Below are 22,519 nucleotides of genomic sequence, written 5' to 3' on the forward strand. Positions count from 1 at the left end.
GAGTGCACTAGCTTGTGTGCATCGAATCGCACGTTGCCTACAACTATTACCTACGCCTTGTTGTGGTGTGTTGTGTGTACATAAACAATATGTTGTATACTTCAAGATTTCGTGTTAAAATTAACATATAATGCGTTTGTTACTGACATGTGATACAAAATGGGTTTGTTAACATAATAAACCTTAATTTTTGTTAAACTATAAAAGTCTGATCAAAGCGAGAAGGGTGTTCAGAATGCATCAGGCGCATATACAGCGATCTATTTCCGGGCGCGGGCGTCGGCCCTATTCGTGTAAGCCTCGCTCATTTTGAACTAAAACATGCGCGAGCTCGGCCGCGGGGGCTCACTCGTGGCTGCCACCATCGCGGCATTACACAATCGTACCGTAGTCGAGGAAAAGCCTCGATCGGTCAAATCACGATCGACCTCCGCGGAGATAAGAAATGTTGCGCGCTCCATAAGAGAAGAAAATTTTGGTGAAATTCGCTCGCGAAGAATATCCGGCGGCAGCGAACGTCCTCTGTCTACAGCGTCTGAAGCCTCAGAACGGGACTCGGCTTCTGTGCAGTCCAGTGAGGAACCGCCCCCACAGGATAGTACGTAACTCGCGATCTGCGGACGAGTCACTGACGTAGCATATTACTGGAACTTAGCCAAACTTTAAAATAGAGACACGTAGGTGACTCGTGCCGAGAGCTTGTCGCGCAGTGTCGCATTTGCGGAGCCTCATGTCCGACTGCGAATATCTAACGGAGCCCTTCGATGAGGAGCAGGAGCGCGCGGCGGCCGGCTACGTACACCCCGCCGTGCGCTCCTACATGTACTCCCCGATGGGTGAGTTAATGTCGCTCATGAGGCTCCTACGCGTTTTATATACTTTTTATCGCTTATCTCGTGGCAGGCGGTGATTCAGACAGTCCTGATGAAGCAACAGTGAAATGTACTACCTGGACAGAAGGCGCTGTAGCTGCAGCTCGAACTGGATCATCTGACACAGAATCCAGCTCCTCCAGCGCAGATGACTCTGATGAACAAGAGTACGAAACTGGAGGCTGTGATGCGGAGTACCGGACCCTGACGCCTAGTAGGCGGCTAGATAATTCTACTAGACGTGATGATGATTTTACTTGGATGCCAACCGGAAATATGGTAGACGAAGGAGATGAACGTGTCTCGGAATCTAGAGTCGATGATTATTCCGCAGCCAGTTTGGAAAGACGTCGACGTACTCCGGGCGATCGGCAAGATCGTGACCGCAAGTCAAGGTCGTCGTTAACATCGAAACCGCCTCAACACCCAACAAGTGTTCGCGCATCTCCTCGGCCGCGGCGTTCTCGTAATGAGGAGACACCTCCAGAACTGCAACGGCGATGGAATTCCTACGAGCACTTCCGGTGGCCGGAGGGAGGGTGGTGGCCTCCAATGTGTTGGTGTCACGGACCTCCAGTGCCACCGCCGTGTTATATGCACGACAGAGCTTGGCCATCTAATCCCTCATTACCGCCAATGCCCACACGAAGTTATAAGGTACGGGAAGTGAGAGTAGACAAAACTTTAATTCAGGCAATTGGAGAATTGAGCTCGGAAATTATTTACAGCACACGTCTCTCTTCAATTTGCCACCTACCCGTTTATGACAGTAAATTGAGTTTGTAGTAAAGGCTAGGAACTTAGGTGCGAGATGTTTTTTTCATACTAATTTAGTACCTATTAGTATTTGCGCCATGTAAATAATAATTGAATGTGAATTTACTATACCTAATGATTTAACAATTCATAACAGTTTCCATATTAATTGTGTTGTTACAAATGCAAACTCTGCAAAAATATGATCGGAATCATGAACAGAGCTGCAAGTTTAATCATTTGCACGGATAGCGGCGTTCTTGTGTGTTGTGCATATTATTTATAGGTTGTGTTGTGTGAACTATATTAGTGTAACGAACATTACAGAACGATGCGGAGGATCGCGTTCGCCGGCTCGAGGCAGACAAAGAAAGTTTGCATCTTCAGGTGCAAGTGTTGTCGGAACAAATCGCCGCGCAGACCGAGAAGATGACAGACCTAGAACGCGCGCTGCAGGATGCAAGGCAGAGGCTGGACGACGCTGAACAAAGATTGCAAAAGGTAAAAAAAAAACTTAATTTTCCAGCTTAAACAAAAAGCGCTTGTAGCTTCCAGCCGCATTCTGGGGCATGTTGAAAATACTAGGTTAACAACAAAATAACATAACGTTGAAATTGGGATCGTACTCGGCCTCGTGCAGAATTCCATTTAAAAACGCGTGAAAATTTAACTGGGACAAGATTTAACGCTAGCGTATCTACATTTATTTTGTTTTCGTTCTTGTATACGTACGGATAAATATTTGCTAGTATTTTATTTTCAAATACGAAATCTTTTTCTTTAATTTACAATCGTAAACAAAACAAAAATTCTTCAATATTTAAGTTGGAAACTAGGCGCTAAAGAGACTGGGGTCACGCTAGTTCTAAACAGAGTTGCTTGTTTTACAACTCCGCTGTACACTTGTCTTGCCACTTTACTTTAAGTTTCGCGATTGTCGTCCTTTATTTACTGGGAAAGTTTGCAATCTCATTTACTTCCTTAACATTACATAGGCCTATACAATAGATTAATTTAACTTAGTGAAACAAGGGGTAAATGTGTCCAATTAATTTGTTAAGGGAACAGTGAGACAGTGTTAGCTCGTTTGGATTTGCAGTTGAATTAATAAATATGATAGTAAGACGGTAAACTGTTTAACATTCAGCACGGCCTAGATCCCCGTGGAACGGGGCTATTGAATAATCATGATCGGTGTGGGCCGCACAATTTCTAGCGCGCCTTAGGCGGAGCCCGGTCTCTTTATCGCATTCAACTTCGCGTGCCCGTCACACGACATTTTACCAAATACATTAAGCAATTACTAGGTACAAATACTATCTTTAGAACTTGAGACGGGATATTTACCATGTTTATTTATGTCTATGAGTTTCCAAGTAAAGTTCTAATGATAGTGTCAGTTTAATGGCCATGTCAGTTTAAAAACTTATAGGTACAAATAGACCTAAAACAAGCACTTTATTTAGATTATTATTGCTTTGTCTTTTTGGCTAAAGAGCCAATCCATCAATTATTATGCATTTAGTTTGATAGTAGACAGTCCTTGAAATAGGTTTGCATATAATGTATTTGGTGGATAGATACCTATGCCCTTATACATACAATAGGGAATTGTAATCCTAGGATTACCTTCGTGTCATCAAAGCGCGGCTTTGCCAGAATCCGGTCGCCTTCAATTAGTTTAATGAATGAAATCCGTTTTCATTGTTTCATCTCCAAGTCAAAAAGTAATATTTGCATTTCAAGGCAGGAGAGCGCTAAAAGTATGAATTTTGTTGGTACTGTGGATATAATCACATTTTTCTTTATTTTTAAATTGCCTGAGCTGCCAACCTGAAGTTTAATCCTTATTGAAAAGGGTAGATATTGCCGAGGATTTGGATATCGATATTTTCAGTTACCATTTAGTTGCTTGGTCGCGTCGCATATACGTTAATAACATAACTTACGAAAACTCGGTGTAGTTTAGGCTATTAACTATAATAAATTCCTTTCCTGAATTATGATGATGTATTTTAAAACTAGCTGTTGCTCGCGACTTCGTCCGCGTAGAATAATGACTTCCAAAAGAAATTGGGAATTTGTCTTTTTTTCTAAAATTAAAGTAGTCTAAGTTACTCCTTAGTACATCAGCTACCTGAAAATAAAACTCCCATTTAAATCCGTCCAGATATTTTAGAGAGATTCCAGAGATTAGCTCGAACCAACGGTCAGTCAGACAAAAGTTGTAAAAATTGTATATCGTATGGATTTTTATGTTTGTAGTAAAAAGCGGTTATTTCAATGTTACAAACAGACACTACAGTTTTATTCATTAGTGTAGATAGATAAGAAGCAACTAGAGAACCGACATCTGGTAAAACTCATGTTGGTATTTATCGACAATAGATTTATGTTACTATCGATAATCGTTACGCTGGCACAATGGAAGTGTACTATCAAATACCAACATACTTATATAGAAAATACAGTATCACGTACTACAGATGACGTGTGTTTTACTATGCGGATTAGATGATCGAATCACTAACGTTGCGTGTCTTGTAGGATGCAAATTACGGGTTGCGACGTCGAGTCGCGTGAGCGTGCGAGAATGTTCATTGTCTCAGAATTATGACAAGAGATTTATGTCTCCTGTCATCTTGTTCCATCATACTCTTACACCAAAATACAAAAGTAACAAAGCCCCCACATTACCGAGCAACTTTTGGCAGCATGACCCTCCTATATCGGTTGTATTGTGTTACAAGGAAAAGTTTCGGACGGCAACAACTTTTATTTTCATTGATAAATATTCGTTTAAAGATATTTCCTGTCTCAGATTTGTGTTACAAAAACATTTCATTGAATGTTTACGAAAATTCTTTCAGTGATTGACACATAGGAAATTAAATTAATTTTAATGGAACACTTAGTTGATGTTTAAAAGAATTGATGCGTCACATAGTCACATGTAGGTCTGGAAATCGATAAAATAGTGTAGAGAAAATAATGATGGCCTCACCTACACATGGCCACGCGCGGGTGCCAACGGATCAATCAACGTGATAGATTAGGAACAGTTCAATACACAACTTGTTTGTAAAATCGTTCAAAACAAAATATTTATTATTGAATAAACGTTATCGTTACATTTGAAACTAATATGTTTTCAATTTAATAAAATATTATTCAAAAACATAACATTATTTTGCTTTTATAAATGCTGAAATAGGTTTGGTTATTTCTTTTAGTATTAATGAGCAATAAAGCTTTATTGGTTTTGCGTTTGTAAATAAAACTGCAGTATAAAATATTTGAGCCGGTTTTGAATATTACAGTATTATGCTATTAATATGTAGGTACTACAACTGATGAATGGAAACGTAACACAAACATAACTAACTATGATGTTAAACAAATTACCAAAAGAATCTTATATTAGATTCAATATACCAAAATACCTGGTAAAACAGCAATCAGCACGTTAGCTACTAAATAAAATAAAGATAAACAGTCCGTTTGAATCGTTCTAATTCTGTAGTCCATTTACGTTCCGGGCAATGTGTGGCGCGTACGGTACGAAGTACGCCAGATGCGCCTTTTTATTAACAACCAACAAACGAGTGGAGACAGCGTTGTACTATAAAAATTTCTATCGGATTGAACTTTAATTTCGATGAGGTCAATGCTGTTTAGACGTTTCGATTTAGAGATCCTATTAGAGGCACAGTTGGTCTAGACAGCTGTTCTCCGTGTTCTTTATTTTAAATGGAATTTGGAATGTATGGTATGGGTCGTTAGCGCGATGCTATAGAGCGTATGAATTTGTTTGTATTTGTTTTAGGTAGGATTTTCTGGATACAGTGTATAATAATTTTGAGTTTCTACTGCCCTATTAGGGTTCTGGGTATAAGTAGTATCTATGAAACTTACGGTCATAAGCTTTAAAGTTATACGATCTATATGTGCAAAATAATGTTTAATCAAACCATTATTTAGGTAATTAAATGCGGATTCCAAGAATTATTCGAAAAATAAGTATTGATACATTTTCAAAATGCTAAGCAATACGGAATACGTAAGTGCTTCTGTGGGAAATTAACATCTAAGCTATAATGCACCTTTTTCATACTTGCCTTAATGGAAACAGTTAACCAAAGTATGTCATAGTCAGAGAATAAAACTCGCTTAACAAATGGCTGTAAACTTTTCCAGGAAATGCTGCAACGTTCGTCTCTCGAGACGCAGAAGTTGGAGTTGTTGTCGAAACTAAGTGAAGTGAGGCTGCGTGCGGCCGAGCGCGGCATTCTAGAACGTTCGCCGCCGCCGCCCGAGCCAGTGGCCGCCATGCCCATCGCTAGACCTGCGCCCCCTAGAGTATGTTACTTTATTGCTTTCCTTTTATGACTCAAAACTGTGCCAGTTTAAAATGTTTAAAGTTTACTGCAGGCAAGAACTGTTCACAATAAATTAAGGTTTCTTTACCATTAAACAGTTGTGGCAGTTAAGTTGTATGAAGTATCAAGTTTCATAGTTTCATCCCAAGACAGTTAAAGGCGTCAGTCAACATCAACATGGATCTTAAATCCCAATAGACATTGAAAGTTTAGCTGTAAGCAATTCTTCAACCGGAGCTGCGGACTATCTAGCGGGTTTACCGGGGCTCCGGCTCGAAAAGCAGCAGTAGGAACGGAGTAGTTTTTAGTCAGTAAGAGTCTGACACTCCCTCCCGCCTCGCCCAAGGCGGGAGAAGTCATAGGATGATTTTCCCCCCTCAAAAAAATGAAAGAGCAATCCTTCAAGTTAACTTGCCAGAACATCTTAATTTCACTACAAAAACCCTCCAATACCTACTATTTACCCACTTAAATGGCTAAATGAAATAGTATTGACACAATATTTATTAACATTTCAGACACCGCCCGCAAACTACGGTCGTACGATCGAGCGCAACACGCACATGTATTCGTCGTTGCCGCGCTCTTCTGTGGTGACGTCAGAGGCGCGCGTGGCCTTCGGTAAACAGAACAACATGGTGGTGGCGCGCGGCCGAGGACACTCTGTGCCCAACCTAGGTCTCTACGACCCACGCGGTCACTTTGACCCGCATGGACCCAGCTTGAACGCTCTAATACAACCCTTTGTATCTTCAAAATGTCCAAAATCCCCCAATTGCGTCGTTTAAATCAAAATTCCAGATTTTCCTAACAGTTTTTGAGACAAATTCAAAATCAACTGTCGTATATTCCAAAATAAATATCTCTGTAATATGTCCCTTTGACCTGCAGTGGGACGATCATAGCTGAAATGGAATTCTAAATCTAATATGTCCCTTTCCTAAAACTTCTGGAAAAATATTACATATCATGCTTTTCCAGTTACACTCCGCTCGCTTATGTCTATGTCGTTATGTGGTTGTTGTATATAGAAAATGTTGTAGACGCATGTTCCAAACAGACCTAGGAATATGTCCAGTGTCCTTGTGATCGTTTGCAAACTGCATGTAGCTTTTGGTTTTTGTATTGATAACTGAACTATGTAATTACTATTAGCTAAAGTGAAAGTTTAATTTGGGGCTTTTATGTATATTCTTCAGTACCCTTAGTACGAGTTGGCTTTACGTTGAACGAAAACGAAACGATGATTGGTTGGTTTATTCGCGTCGGCCAATCAGAGCGCCGAACGCGCTGTCGTTTCGTTTTCATTCAACGTAAAGCAAACTCGTACTAAGGGTACTGATTTGTCCGTACGATATCAAAAACTCGTTGAAAGTTTTATAAAAGATTGCTTGCATGTGTCGTGGAAGATCAAAAACTTTGAGGCCATAAAACTAGCGTCTTTAAAGATGGTAATAAAAGATGCAGCTATGATAGTTAGACAAAGTTTTGCCTTACTATATCGATATAGTATCTTAAAGGCGTTCAATACTTTTTTTGTCTTTTGTTTAGCTAATGTAATCTTTGTTTGGATTAGGGATTGGCCGACTAGTTTCTAACCACACCAGCTTCCTTACAGAAGTTCAAGTCCAAGTTTTCTCTAATGTTACTCGAAACTAGCCTGGCTTCACCGTAAATCGTATAAATAAACATACATCATTTAATTGCGTATATTTAACAATAATTTGTACATAAATATTTGACACAGACGCTACAGTTTTACCCGCAGTCCTAATAGAATACAAATGCGAGTTAATCACGCGAATACACGACTAAAGAAGTTGGTTATAATCAGAACCAAGAAGAATAGGCACGACACTGTCTTAAGTTTGTTAGCATGTTTTGGCATGAAATAAACACAATATAAAATTGATAGTAATGTGTAATTGAATGTAACAGCGGAGAAGGAAGAGTCGTCTGGTCGCAGCAGTAGCCCAGGGGCGGCAGCATTACGCGCGCGACTAGAGGGCGGGGACGCGCGGTCTTTGCGGCCGGCCAGACCTTCTACGCCAAGACTGCGCACGCATCCCATGCCTTGGTATGTACTTTTATATACTACTAGCTGACCCGGCAAAAGTTGTTTTGCCATATAAATAAACATTTAGGGGGATGAAAAATAGATGTTGGCCGATTCTTATAGATACCGGATAAGCTCAAAAATTTCATCAAAATCGGTCAAGCCGTTTCGGAGGAGTATGGCAACGAAAACTGTGACACGAGAATTTTATATATTAGATGTAATACCTGGTGTTGAAGCAATAAGTTCTGGAGGAAAGCTATTGTGGATAACGACGCAGCCGAGTCTGCGATGTGCCCTCGACAGTTGTTTGAGTAGTTGAAGCCGTCCGGTAGGCATTCTGGCCAATTGAGATAATAAAATATTTTGGTGTTGCTTGACTAGTTTCGGGCCACACCGGGACCCTAAATTATGAGCTGCATATATGTCGACATCCCGCAAATAATTTGCTAAGTCTAAAAAACATGTTAATTTAATTTCCAGGGAAACGATAGATGTTCGCGAGTGGGACTGTGAGACCACCTGTGGTTGGCTTGAAAGCCTCGGTTTGGAAGTATATGTACCCGCCGCTCGTACTTGGCTCGGTGCTTCGCCCGATGCGCGAGGACAGTTAGCGGCCGCCTCGCATAACGCCATTGAGAAGGAACTGGCCATCAAACATCCTTTGCATAAGAAGAAGATATTGCTCGGCCTCACTGATTTGCTGGTAAGTGTTCATATTCTCATAATATATCGATATACAATGTGATAGGGGTGAGACTTCTAACCCGTTAAGGCTGAGTACTACATCTAATTTTATCGACAAAAGTCGGGGGTCGAAGGGGTCGAATCCCCTCCCCCTAAAAATTATGGCTATTTTAATATTTTTTTACTTTTTTTGATATCAAAGGTTGTATGCGTCGTAGAAACATAAAAAATACGACAAACAGTAGCTAATAACCTTAGCTAACTGATTCATTACTTTTTTCATATGAAAAAAGTAATGAATCAGTTAGCATTACATTATTAAACATATGTTTAAACATATGTTTAATAATGTTTAAACATATGTTTAATAATGTTTAGACATATGTTTAATAATGTTTAGGTGAGAAAAAAAAACATTTCTGAATTATTTTTACCGAAAATATCGTCATATTTCAATATTTTCAATTGGGGGTTCAACCCTCCATTTTTTTTTCTCGATAAAATTAGATGTGGTACTCAGCCTTAACGGGTTAGAAGTCTCACCCCTATCACATTGTAGATAAGTACGTTAATCTCGTAGTATGAAGACTGACTGCACGATTGGTGTCACAAGTTACCTGGCTGATATGCAATTGATCGGCTGTTACATTCCCCCATAGAATATGATGTGATTATATAAATTGTTGTTCTGTATGTGATGTGTAAACATCATGTGAGAAAACGTTTTTAAAAATATTAACATGTTTGAATAATTGGAACTTGAAACGGGATATTTACGCTTGCAACATTGCCGAAATATCGGAAACTCATAGACATAAATAAAAACATGGTAAATATCCCGTTTCAAATTCCTATTCTAGTGTTAGTGACCATGTCAGTTTAAAAATTTATATGTTTGAACTAGCTACTTCCGCGCGGTTTCACCCGCTGTGCTTGGCTGCTATAGGTCATAGCGTGATGTTTTATAGCTTATAACCTTCCTTGATAAATGTGCTATCCAACACAAAAAGAATTATTCAAATCGAACCAGGAGTTCCGAAGATTAGCGCGTTCAAACAAACAAACTCTTCAGCTTTATAATATTAGTATAGATTATAAGTTGTTGTTCTGTGTGTGATATGCAAACGACGCGTTAGTCAACGTTTTAAAAAAATATTAACGTTTTTGAATATGAAAACACCTTTTTAAACCCTCTAGTGTTCTGTTTGTCAGGGCGGTCACGGCGACCCGCTACTGACACTGGCGGGGCGGCTGGACACGGCGTGGACGCTGCGCTGGCTGGAGGACGTGGGCGCGTGCGGCGCGCGGGCCGCGGCCGGGGACGCCGCGCTCGACGCACGACTACTGCACCGCCTCACGCACGCCGACCTGCACGCGCATCTCCGCGTCACGCACGCGCTGCACGCGCTCTCCATACGCAGGGGTACCTACTATAGTCTTATACCCCTTGACAGCATACACCAGACCCTGAAAAAAACTTACCAATCCCTCTTAGTAAAACAAAACTGTCAATAAGAAACACCAAACAACGCCACAACATTGTATATCACTAAGCCATATACACTAGCGATTGACCGCACGATTAGCCGCCACCCGCGTTTGGCGACCATTCATGCGTCTCATCGGATTATACAAACCGCCTATAGTCCATTGAAATGTTACAATTTGAGGGCCGAATAATGCATTTTTTAGAGGACGCAATTTTATTTTTTGATCATGTAGGGGGGGTCAATAGAAGCTTAACTTGAAGTTTGTGGGGTCGCCACCCTTGTCCCCCGGCCGCCATCTTGGAAAAAGGGATGGAAACACTTTTTTTGCTATATCTCGGAAACTATGCATCGTAATAAAATTTTTAAAATCATAATTTGTAGAAAATTATTTTGCCTACAAATATGTTTATATACCTTTTTGCCCTAAATAAACAATTAAAGAAGTTATAAGTAAAAATGTGAATTTTTTTTAATAAAATTTTATTTTTTCCTCTATAACTTTTTTACATTTTATAAATAAATGACTTCAGACCGATATTGTAGAATATTTTTCGAGAAAAATTTTCCCTACAACTGTTTTCAATTTCATTCATTAGAAACTCAGTTACAGCGCTCCGAAGTTAACCGGGTTCGTCAAATTAGTCCAGTCAAATAAGCTTAAATTAGGTAAGAATCTCGGAATGCGAGATACCCAGCCGTAAGTTTGTATATATTTGTATATTGACACCTTAAAACTTGTCTCAAAACCTACATATGGTATAGTGTAAGCAACTCTTAAAATTCAGGGACAAAGGTCCCAAAAATCGTATTTTTGCGGTTTTTTGGAAATATCTCATTTCCTATGGGTTTTTGGTATTTGTATTCATTATCAATATTGTAGAATACAAAATTCTCTACAACTTTTGTCTAAATTTTTTTTTTATATGGTGAACCGTTGTCGAGTTAGAGGGCGGAGAACGCACGGTCAATTTTCCACTTTGGAAGCGTCTATCTTTCAAACAATTGAATTTGACGAAAAATGGTTTTAGAAACTATAACGTCTTTTTTAATGTCCTATCCATAACCAACCATAACGGATAGGTTAGCTGAAAAAAAAAATGTCTGATGTGATGCAGTGACCGCGCATTCTCCGCCCTCTATCTCGAAAACGCTTCACCGTATAAAAAAAACTTAGTCAAAGTAGAGAATTTTGTATTCTACAATATTAATAATGAATACAAATACCAAAAACCCATAGGAAATGAGATATTTCCAAAAAACCGCAAAAAAACGATTTTTGGGACCTTTGACCCTGAATTTTAAGAGTTGCTTACACCCTACCATATATACCATGGTTTTGAGACAAGTTTTAGGGGGTCAATATACAAGTATATACAAAATTACAGCTGGGTATCTCTCATTCCGAGATTCTTACCTAATTTAAGCTTATTTGACTGGACTAATTTGACGAACCCGGTTAACTTCGGAGCGCTGTAACTGAGTTTCTAATGAATGAAATTGAAAACAGTTGTAGGGAAAATTTTTCTCGAAAAACATTCTACAAGATTGGTCTGAAGCCATTTATTTATAAAATGTAAAAAAAAAGTTATAGAGCAAAAGAGAAAATTTTATTAAAAAAAAATCACTTTTTTACTTATAACTTCTTTAATTGTTAATTTAGGGCAAAAAGTTATATAAACATATTTGTAGGCAAAATAATTTTCTACAAATTATGATTTTAAAAATTTTATTACGATGCATAGTTTCCGAGATATAGCAAAAAAGTGTTTCCATCCCTTTTTCCAAGATGGCGGCCGAGGGACAAGGGTGGCGACCCCACAAACTTCAAGTTAAGCTTCTATTGACCCCCCCTACATGATCAAAAAATAAAATTGCGTCCTCTAAAAATGTAAAGCTCATGTAACATTTCAATGAACTACTTTGCAGAAAACTTCTTCATAAGGGTTTAAATATTTTATGGTCCACCAGCGCGCTGGGAGAGCCGACCTGCCCCAGCAGAAGGCACTCGTTCACGAGTATGACGTGTGTGTCAGCAATTGGTCCGGTCAACCATTTTGTTGGGAACGGAACAACCCAACACACAGCGCCACCGACTGTAGGACATTTATGTGAGCGTGACGCCTCAACCCCTGTCGGGTGGGCTGACTTCAACAGAGCTTACAGAAGTCAAAGAGTTACCAATTATATAATTATATTCTTTTTTACGTTTTCCGCATACACATTACCTCCCGCTATATAAATTTTTATTTTAGTCCGAGGAACATTTCTCGCCCAAAAGCGCCCCCACAACTGCCGCGTCTCTGTGTTTGATGGCCATTTTCAGGTTGTAGTCCATAATCCCATGGTCGCTCTCTTCAGCAGCCCTTCTGATCAATTTACTTATCGCGTCATCACAGTTGTCCGTGTAGTAGATGCAACTATGTGTGTGCCGCGAAATTGCAACTACTGCATGTGGTACGCTATCATGAATTTTTTGCCTCTTTGTTGCTGTGTTCACAACTACCACCTTCGCGGACGAAAGTCCCTGAGCCTCGTGTATAGTGAGGATGCGTGATCCCTCGCCCGACCCGTATCCCTGGTTCTTAAGGGATTCCTTTTCTGCCTGGGTGTGTACCAGGTATAAGGTGTCGGGGAGTGATTTTGGGATCATCGCTCCCGAGAATCTTTTTGTCTCGAGGGATCTCACGCCCGACCTGGACGAGTATATGCCACTGTAAACTGTGTTGAGAGCATAGGCCACGTCCATCGGATTCCTGTGGGTACACAGCAACTCCTGACTTATGGGTGTAATATGTGTAGGGCGGGCGTAGTGGAGAGGGAAGAGGTTGTCACGATCAATGAACGGGAGCTGATTTATGTCACCAATTAGCAGGACCTCCTTGGCTAAAGTTATTCGGGCGGCCATCACCACGGCTCCAAAGTGGTTCATAAGAGCCTCGTCTACCATTAGTCGAGTGCAGCTCTCTCGCCCCTTCAAGCCGTTTACTAAGATGGACGCCATTGTTCGAACCCTAGATTTGACTAGTAGTCCCCCAAATCGACAAGATAGTTTGCCTCTGAGGTCATTTGCTGCTTCAGTTGTTGTGGTGACAATAAAATCTTTGTCCGCATCAAATTGATCCACTATCCAAGTCGTTTTACCGCATCCAGGGACCCCGTTCGTCCAGTGAAACCTCGGAGTGCACCAGTTCTCAAAGGTTATGCCGTCCGGTCCGGATTCCGATATGGATTTTACCATTTCTAATATTTATATATATACTGACTGACTTGGCAGAGCCGCCGGTAAATTTAATTTAGTTGATTAAAAAAAGAAAACAAATATGTTAATCGTAAGTATTTTTGTAGTTAAAATTTAATAGTTGTGGTTAATTGTAGTGTGTAAGGTAGATACCATATTGATAAGATTTATTGTAAAAAGAAAAACAAATTGTATGACAAGGGCACGGACCAAGAGTCCGTGGAGAACAAAAGTAAATAAACATATTAAAAAAAAAAAAAAAAAAAATATTTAATGGTCTTTTAATAAATAATAATTAATTAATTTAGACTGCCTCGTTGGTCGAGTGGTCGCAAGTGCGACTACCGGACAAGGGGTCTCGGGTTCGATTCACGGGTCGGGCATATTATTACTCATACTGGGCCTATTCGGTTTTTCGAAAATTTCTCACGGAGTCTGGGCATGGTGACCCTATGGTCACCCCCTATTGCCCATATTGGGACTTATAACACAAATGGTGAAAAGTGGGTGTACATTGTAAAGTGGCATTTCGTGTCGTAATGAGCACCTCTGTCTACCCCTTCGGGAATAAAAGGCGTGACGTTACTGTACTGTACTGTGTTAATTAATTTAATTTACCATCAAAATCGACTTTCAGGTATCCAAGTCCTCCGCGACAACAAGTTCGACCCGGACACGATGATCCGGCGCGCGGCGGAGGGCGAGACGGTGGGCGCGGAGGGCTCGCCCGAGGCCTGCGTGCCGCCCGAGCTACTGGCGCGGTGGTCCTCGCACCGCGTCATGCAGTGGCTCAAGGAGATCGACCTCGCGGAGTACGCGCCCAACTTACGTGGCGCAGGTGAGCAACAATAATAACTATGATTTTTTTATTTTATTTTATCGAATCTGGCAGGCGTCAACTAGTTGCGAAGCTAGGAAATATTTATTGAAATTGTAACGCCTCTGGTGTTTCAATGGGCAGCGGCGAATGCTTACCATCAGATGATATGTCTGCTCGTTTACCATCGTGTTCCATAAAAAAAACAAGTTTTACGGTTTACTCACATGACTGTTTGCTAACTCAACTAGTTTTAAGCCACCTTAGGGCCTCATATTCGTGAACAGCCTTGCGTAATGTTCGCCGCGTCTGTTTTGCAATATTAATGGTTTTCTCTCTGTATAAGGTGTTCACGGAGGCCTCATGTTACTGGAGCCGCGGTTCACGGCAGAACTTCTGGCTGCTTTACTAAACATTCCAGCCAACAAGACGCTACTGCGGCGGCATCTCACGCAGAGGTAAGCAATAATAATAATTAATTATATCTGTTAAATTCTTTCCTAATGTCGTTGACATTTTTCAATGAATTTGTTAATAAAGGTTAGCTAAACAATATTACATAAACCTATGCATCTTATCTTTCTAGATTCAACGACCTGCTAGGCCGAGATGTAATACAACAGAAGCGTAACGCGGAACAAACGCTCGGATATCAACCTCTTACTGCTACTACCAAATACAAGGTAAATGTTCGCTGTTATTTTCACCTCCTATTGGAAATCAGCTATGACATACTCCTTTCAACGTAATATTTTATCAACCTTCCCTACTCTAAAAATAATACCATAGGTCAGGGATATGTAGCAGTGCCAAGAGTAATGACATACTTACAAAAGAACTCCCTTGAACTTAAAAAAAACACTTATTTGATGTCATTTTGTTTGTTATTCGTATGAGAGTCTGATGGGCCAAGAAGCCATTACCATTGCCATTTAGATTTGATTGATCTTCTATATCAGTTTGAAGACTAAACAAGGACTTTGCTGTAGCAAACTTGTCCTTTTCCACATGAGATTACAATTTGCTGCACGGTTGGCACAGTTTGGTTGGGCTACATAGTAACGTGTCGCGAGTACAGAGAGAACTGTTTGTGCAATCTATATGTGACGTGGAATGAACTTTCTGCCGAGGTTTTCCCTATAGGCTACAACATGGAGTACTTCAAGAGGGGAGTAAATAGGTTTCCGAACTCAAAGCGCACGTAATGCCCCAAGTGTTGCAGGCGTTCATGGGCCACGGTAACCACTTACCATCAGGCGAGACGTCCGCTTTCTTGCCACCGTCATGATGTAAAATAAATGTGTGTAGGGTGTGACGTGTATACGAATTTGTATACTTGTAAACGAATCAACGACACAGGAGAAAATCCTAGTCATCTTTATATATATAATTCTTCTGTAAGTGTGTATGTCACTGAACTTCTCTTAAACGAGTGGACCGATTTTGATGAACTTTTTTGTGTGTGTTCAAGGGGATCTGAGAATGGTTTAGATTCACAATTTTGTCCGCTGGACAATGTTTTTTTAATTAGTTTTTAATTTAGTAGTAGGTTGTTGATTTTGGAATGTTTTACATTGGATCCGACAGACGGCGCTACCATCGCAGTGTCAAATATTAATGACGTTAAATATTGTCATAACATTTGAATAACAATTTTCATCAAAAAGGTCCAGAATGTTTTAGCTTATTAAAAAAAGTTTAAAATTTTCAAATTAGAGACGTGTAGACAGGACAACGTCTGTCGGGTCCGCTAGTGTTTTTATAAAAACAAAATTTGTATTAAGATTTATTATTGCAAGCTAAATGATACCTCTATTACTAGGTACCAAAGAAAAGCCAGTTCTCGTTGAAACGTAAGAAGAGTAAGGACGACTTGGACCTCGGCGACCTCGTGTGCCCTCTACACGATGACTGCTCAGGTGACATAACCAACTCGCCAGTAAGTTGCCTTACTAACAGCACTAATCTGTAATACTTTTGCACTGTTCACGAAATCATCATAATATGTAGAATAAATATGATATTTAATTTTGAACCTTCAGTTAAGGACTATAAAGTAAGAAAATCGTAATCTTAAGTTTAAAGAGAGCCATGCTTCGGCACGAATGGGCCGACTTGACCGGAGTGATACCACGACCTCACAGAAAACCGACGTGAAACAAAGCTTGCGTTGTGTTTTGTTGTGTGAGTGAGGTTACTGGTCGTGGTCGCCCAATTATCCGTTTCCCAATCTTCCTAATCTCCGATTCCCCAACGACCCTTAAATTCCTAACCCCTGGGCGGCAGAGATTGCGCTTACCATCAGGTAATCCGTCTGCTCGTTTGCCATCTTATACCATGAAAAATTATCTATCTTGTTTTACAATAGAAAATATGTACATGTTTAGTTTCATTTACAATTCAAGTACCTATGTATGTGCTGTATGGCCTAAAGCAATTGATGATTTCGTGAACACTTTTTGAGTACGGTTTTAAAAGATATACATATAATTCATTCAGTATCATATTTATTTTGGAAACAATGTACAATAATTCAATTTAATTTGACACATTTTAGAATATTACAGGATTCTCAGTGGCGTTAAAATTAATATAAATACCATTACATGTACAAGTTATCATAAACTAATCTATCAGTATTTGAATTTTTTGTTTAGAGAGTTTGTCCAGGTGACCAGATATACATTTGAAATAAGTTTGCATTCATAGTAAGATTATATCAGTTTTTATTTTTGTTTGAAATAATTTGAAACTCCAAAGGTATGTTTGTTTTCTAGCACTATTATATAACGAGTGTGCACTGTAGTTTGGTGATTGTGAACTTCTTTTAACAACATTTAACACGGCAATAATTGGGTTTCCTAGCTTTTGGTGGTTTGGGTAGCATAACAAAAGTATACAATTAACTATTGAAACAAAATAATATGTTTTATTTATAAGGCAGTCTCATATATCTAACTGACGATACAATGGCAATTTATAAGTGTGTTTATAAGTGGTTTCTAATGCTTTCAGACGATGAAAGTAAGATCAGCAACAGCGGACGTCGCGTCGGCTGTCTCTCCCCCGCGTGACGAGGCGAGGGCGCAATAGTACCACTGCTATACTAACCTATGTCACTCTAGGTACGTCATCATTCATCAAATACTAATCAGAATACTGCAAACTACCACCAAAGCGTAAGAAGTGAAAAAGAAAACAAAATCACGTCAGCGAAACATTTACTAAATTCTAATAATGAACTACAATTAATACAATACAGGTTTCATAATGTCATTTTACTATTTCGCTGACATTTTACAACACTGTCTGTATAAATATAACATTATTATTGGATGTTAGGCTCGCGGATAATAATTATGAAGTCCTTTATGAAAAGGGCATATAACAAATGTTTTATACGTAAGCCTATTTAAATTATAAATTTCAGCAATGAATTGTTAGAGAAAAAACTCTAAAACAAATAGATAATTAATATAATATTATAATTATGTGTCAAGATATTGTTAAATGAAGATTCCCTCTATTTTTGTTGGAGATCGTAAGAGTTCTATTGCATTTTTTTCAATGGACCACAGATAAATAAAGTCTGCCGTACTCAGATAATGGTTACTTGAAACTATTCGTTAGTAAGGATTTTGTTCCTAAAAGAATTTCTAAGGACGGCGGGTAAAGTGTTTGAATTTCGTTTAATACTATGTAAATTAAATTAACATTAATTAATTGCTGAGCAGCAGTAAAATTATGTGAATGAAAAAATATTAATTCCGAGGTCTTTTTCTAATTTCGACAGTGTGTTGGTGCTAAATTATGTATTTTGGCGTTCAGCCCTAAAAGTAAAAAGAAAGAATATTTAAGACTTAGTCCTCGAAGGTGAAATGTGTGTCCAAGGTATTAATTGAAATAATAAAGTTATGTAGTGTTTAAAACAGATGTAATATTGTATGCAGCTGCCAAAAATCATGAGAGAAACAAACAATTTTATTGTAGGATTAATGATGGTCGTCATTCAACTTCGTTCATATTGGGACAGCAATTGTGTTTTGCCACAAATTGTTGTTCGTGATTCAAAGTGTGAAAATTGTTTTAAAACAATCATAACGCAAGAGAAAGCTAATGTAGTGAAGGGCATTGTCTTTTAAATGAAAAAAGATATAATATACCTTCACTATACTATAAAAATAACTAAGATATTGTAAGAAAGTTCTTCAAACACACGTGAGATTGAGGAAAAATGCTTAGTAATTTCATCACATTTTATACTTTATTACTTTTGTCAAGATCATAAGTAATTATGTACAATAGTCATAAAAAATATTAGGCGAGTGGCGACCGAGAATAATAGATATTGATGTAATCATTTATTTAAGAAAAATATTTATTATACCTCTAATTTAATGGTTAAGTGAATATTTCTGGAGTTGTGTGTGCTGGTTGATATAATGATAGAATGAAAAAGAAATCAGATTATCAAGCGAGCAATAGACATTCCATGATGTTTTTATATCAAAATGAAATTGTTTATTATGAAAGTGAACACAATCAACTAACTTTGCATATTCATAAGTATTATATACAGTTGTTACAATTTTTGCCGTACTTAGCGCTTTTACAAGTAATTAAGTAGCTTATTAGGAATCGACTGAAAGGCGACAATATTATTCTGGTCTCTTTTCCACTTCCTGGAAATACTTTTTCATATAGTTATAAGAGATTATATACCAGTTTATAATATATTTACTTATATAGAATAGGGACAGCTTCAATAGTTGTTTCTGGAATTCTTCTTGTTTGTTTAAGAAATGTATTATAAATAATTATATAGATGTCTTTATAAGCATTACCCTGATTAAACATCCTGAGAGTCTGTTACAAATATATTATAGCGTTTATTTCATATGTCCAATGTATGTGAAGCAAACATTCAGTTGTATTTATATTTCTGTCGCACAATGTTACGAAGTTTGTTTTGCTATGTTAAAACATTTACAAATGATTTGAGTTATAGTATAGTCCACGATCCTGTTCCTAACACGTTGTGCCAAATGTTATACCTACATGTTGTAAGCCCTTTACGATAGACCCTCGTCTTCCATAGGCTTTATAAATAAAAGTTAAAAAACTAGCGAGTGAATAATTTCACTAATGTATATCATTAAAACAACAAAGTCTTTGTACAATTACGTATTAAAACATTTTTACAATATCTTAAAAATATAAAATAAAGAATTTTAAAAGTTTAATAAATACTGAATGAACACAATTGCTGATTTTCATTTTTTTAATATTCTTTATTATCAAATAACTGTTGTGATTTGGCTAATAATGCTTCATTGTTTTTCAATATTTTCAAGCCCTCTGTAAAAGAAATAAAGTATTTAGAAATATATTTTTCACAGATTTCTATATCACTATAGGTACAACAAATTCTCACATCTCTGTCTACCCGGGTATAAAACAAAAGTTAACTATACAACTAATTCTTATACTTTGATTGTACTATCGACACAAAAGTTGTTAATGTTAACTATACAACTAATTCTTATACTTTGATTGTACTATACATAGTTAAAGTGACAGTTACCTTTCCCACGTCCTTTCCGCCGCAGCTCAGCTATTCTCTCCACCTCACTCTCATCTTCCGTCTCCTTCTCTCTCCTCTGAGCCTCATCATGGGCTTGTTTTAGCAATGACTCTTCTAAAAATGTCAATTCTATAAATAAGTTTAATATAAAATTATTAGTTTGTGATCAAAATATTATGTACACAAGCCTAGTATTATCAAGGTTAACTAAACCACTTTGTTTATCCTCATAATCAGCTGGGTGGTGGATTACTGCTGACCGTTGGTCCCTTTTGTGTGGTCAGCTTGCCATAACGACCACCATCCTTGGGGATCTCAACAAATTCATCAACAAAATTAAGAGAGTACCTAATCCTCAGTCTCAGTTTTAGGATGCTGGGGCTTTTTGGCTTTACTATAATACGCGATTGCATCCGGATCCCCTATTACCCCTATTAGGGACCGTTCACACAGACCGGCTCGGAGAGCATCGGCGCGCATTTTTCTTTTCACACAGACCGGATGGTATACGCTTGCAGTCGGTCGCTTCGAGTCGCCAACTACGTCACATAAACCGGCTGGAAGCGGATGCGTTCGGAGCCGATCGTATGCGCGAGCAACAAAGAGCACACAATCGGACCCGATCGGCTGCTCGAACGCACAAATCGGATCGTAAACGCTTGGAGTCAGAGTCGCCAACTATTTCACATGCACCGGCTGGACACGGATGCGCTCGGAGCCGATCGGCTGCGCAAGCGAGTAAGAGCACGCGATAGGAGCCGGTCAGCTCCTTTTATTATTTCACACCAAGCGCCGTCAAGCATTTTTAATAACAAAAACAGTGCACATTAAAAAATAAACCTTAATACAGATATTTAAAACTGTGTTTTCAACGTCATAAAAATTTGCTCTCCTCTCCGAGCCGGTCTGTGTGAACGGACCCTTAGTGGAGCTTTACCAAATGAATTTTAGTACATGTTAATGCTCTTAAATATAAAGCTGCTCTGCAGTTTTACTGTTGTTGTTACTTCTATGGGACGAAGTGAGTACAGTCACATTATGTTATATGTATGTATTTACTTGTGAGCCTGGCATCCATCGCTATCCAGGGTCCGTTGAAGAAGCTCCCGGCAGACGGCCTGGACTTCGGATCCGGTTCCATTAGCTCTGTCACTTGTTGTTTGCATTCCGATGACAGTTGGTTCACTACGCTTGTACGAAAACGCCATTTACGCATCACCTAGTCAAACATAAACTGGATTAAGTATCTTTACTTACGTGGGTCTTGATATATTCAGAGAGAGAGATGAACAGAGTGTTTCATTATTTGCGTAAAAACGTCAACAGCAAGTACCTGTTTCTCATAGAGCTTTTTAACAGATGTCTCATTGAAAGGTAATGCTTTGTTGAGCATCGTGTAGAGGATAATGCCGAGTGACCACATATCCGCATACTTGGGTAAGTAAGGCACACCTTTCAGTACTTCTGGAGCTGCGTAAGATAAAGACCCGCAGTAGGTCTCGCTCATAATGTCGTTGCCGCGCGCACGAACATTGCGTGCAAAACCAAAATCGGTAATCTTCACATTATAATTTGATGTTATTAATATATTTTCACACTTGAGATCTCTATGTGCTATATCCATAGTGTGTATGTAATGAATGCCCGATATAATCTGCCTCATCCATAGTCTGCATTGGTTCTCTGGCACTGCGCCGTTTTGTGTCAAAAAATCTAGTAAATCGCCGTTTTCTGCGAAACGTAGAAAAATGAAGTATTTAGCTCGTCGTTGGAAAATGTGGGACACATTCACAATATGGGGGTGGTTGATTCTTATCAGAACGTCTAACTCGCGTGGTAAGAACTTAGTGAGATAGTCGCGTGGGGCTTGCGCTGTGTCTATCACTTTGCAGGCCAACACAGCGTGCCGTGTCTCGTCGACCATATGCGTAGATTTGTAAACCTGTAAAGAAGTTTATTCAATAGTCAAAAACCTGTTTACAACGGCCACTCGCTTCATAATATTCATCTGTATGTTTATTTACCTTAGCATAAGAACCTTCTCCGACCATTTTTTCTAGTATGAATCCTTTCTCTTGTAATACCATGATATCGGATTGTGTCGTGCTAAGGTCTACCTTTTCGGTAGCAGGACCCATTTATATTACATTCTCGAACGGTTATTACTTCATTTTCACTTTTAGTGGTAGCATAGTGGTACACAGTCGTGATAAAAAATATTATGGTGTATAGATATTCATTTTTATTGGAGTTGTTTTACTGTAAATGTTGAAATGTATTCCTGTGTCATTTATGTTTTATTATTATGTCAAAATAGCGTAGATACCAGTATCCAACGTCAGATTAACGCAATGTAACCTCTGTTTGTAGAAACCTAATTGAATATGAATGGACACCGTAAACTTATCTGTCTGACAGGATTGTTTGGTATCCATCAATCCGAATATTCATTAATCAATATTTATGCTCGCTTGCCGGTTCTAATTCAATACTTTGCTAAGACCAGTATCGTTTAATTTGGAAATACATCAAGACATTACCAAGCCCTGCCTACAAAATCGTCTTCCTCCATACTCTCGATTCCACTGTCATACGAACTTCTATCGTGGTTACAACTTACAAGTAAAATCAGTACCCTTA

General features: G+C 38.7%; 3 protein-coding genes across 10 annotated transcripts in view; 1 reads left to right on the forward strand and 2 right to left on the reverse strand.

Annotated features, from left to right (window-relative positions):
* LOC118263602 (liprin-beta-1) lies at window positions 1–19,558 on the forward strand. Of its 7 annotated transcripts, none has more exons than XM_050705461.1 (13): window positions 1–598; window positions 904–1,529; window positions 1,956–2,129; window positions 5,826–5,987; window positions 6,526–6,628; window positions 7,946–8,084; window positions 8,547–8,769; window positions 9,963–10,173; window positions 14,116–14,316; window positions 14,642–14,753; window positions 14,882–14,978; window positions 16,118–16,214; window positions 17,311–19,558. In XM_050705461.1, the coding sequence occupies exons 1-13, from the start codon at window positions 322–324 to the stop codon at window positions 17,367–17,369; spliced, it is 2,481 nt and encodes an 826-aa protein (XP_050561418.1). In that variant the 5' UTR covers window positions 1–321; the 3' UTR covers window positions 17,370–19,558. The 7 variants fall into 7 exon arrangements, with proteins under 7 accessions (XP_050561418.1, XP_035431583.1, XP_035431585.1 ...); XM_035575690.2 differs by having other exon boundaries at window positions 19–598; window positions 6,526–6,685; window positions 16,118–16,234; XM_035575692.2 differs by having other exon boundaries at window positions 19–598; window positions 16,118–16,234.
* On the reverse strand, window positions 18,538–22,188 carry LOC118263606 (testis-specific serine/threonine-protein kinase 6). 2 transcript variants are annotated; one of them, XM_035575700.2, is made up of 5 exons: window positions 21,904–22,188; window positions 21,213–21,821; window positions 20,939–21,098; window positions 19,880–19,993; window positions 18,538–19,653 (listed from the first exon to the last, which is right to left on the reverse strand). In XM_035575700.2, the coding sequence occupies exons 1-5, from the start codon at window positions 22,015–22,017 to the stop codon at window positions 19,577–19,579; spliced, it is 1,074 nt and encodes a 357-aa protein (XP_035431593.1). In that variant the 5' UTR covers window positions 22,018–22,188; the 3' UTR covers window positions 18,538–19,576. The 2 variants fall into 2 exon arrangements, with proteins under 2 accessions (XP_035431593.1, XP_035431592.1); XM_035575699.2 differs by having other exon boundaries at window positions 19,880–20,008; window positions 21,904–22,185.
* The window catches only part of LOC118263607 (testis-specific serine/threonine-protein kinase 1), a 6,564-nt gene continuing 5,507 nt past the window's right edge, over window positions 21,463–22,519 (reverse strand). The window contains exon 6 of the mRNA XM_035575701.2: window positions 21,463–21,610. Coding sequence (XP_035431594.1) covers window position 21,610 — 1 coding nt within the window. The 3' untranslated portion in view covers window positions 21,463–21,609. The remainder of the gene's footprint in view (window positions 21,611–22,519) is intronic.

This window comes from Spodoptera frugiperda, chromosome 27 (assembly GCF_023101765.2).
Source record: "Spodoptera frugiperda isolate SF20-4 chromosome 27, AGI-APGP_CSIRO_Sfru_2.0, whole genome shotgun sequence".
Taxonomy (NCBI): domain Eukaryota; kingdom Metazoa; phylum Arthropoda; class Insecta; order Lepidoptera; family Noctuidae; genus Spodoptera; species Spodoptera frugiperda.

Bases quoted from the DNA above. Each gene is read 5' to 3' on its own strand.
- LOC118263602 (XM_035575690.2), top strand. From the start codon at position 322: ATGCGCGAGCTCGGCCGCGGGGGCTCACTCGTGGCTGCCACCATCGCG. The intron at 599-903 runs GTACGTAACTCG...ATCTCGTGGCAG, and splicing joins GGAACCGCCCCCACAGGATA to GCGGTGATTCAGACAGTCCT. The intron at 10,174-14,115 runs GTACCTACTATA...ATCGACTTTCAG, and splicing joins CGCGCTCTCCATACGCAGGG to GTATCCAAGTCCTCCGCGAC.
- LOC118263606 (XM_035575699.2), bottom strand. From the start codon at position 22,017: ATGGGTCCTGCTACCGAAAAGGTAGACCTTAGCACGACACAATCCGAT. The intron at 21,822-21,903 runs GTAAATAAACAT...ACTTCTTTACAG, and splicing joins GAGAAGGTTCTTATGCTAAG to GTTTACAAATCTACGCATAT. The intron at 21,099-21,212 runs GTACTTGCTGTT...ATGTTTGACTAG, and splicing joins AAAAGCTCTATGAGAAACAG to GTGATGCGTAAATGGCGTTT.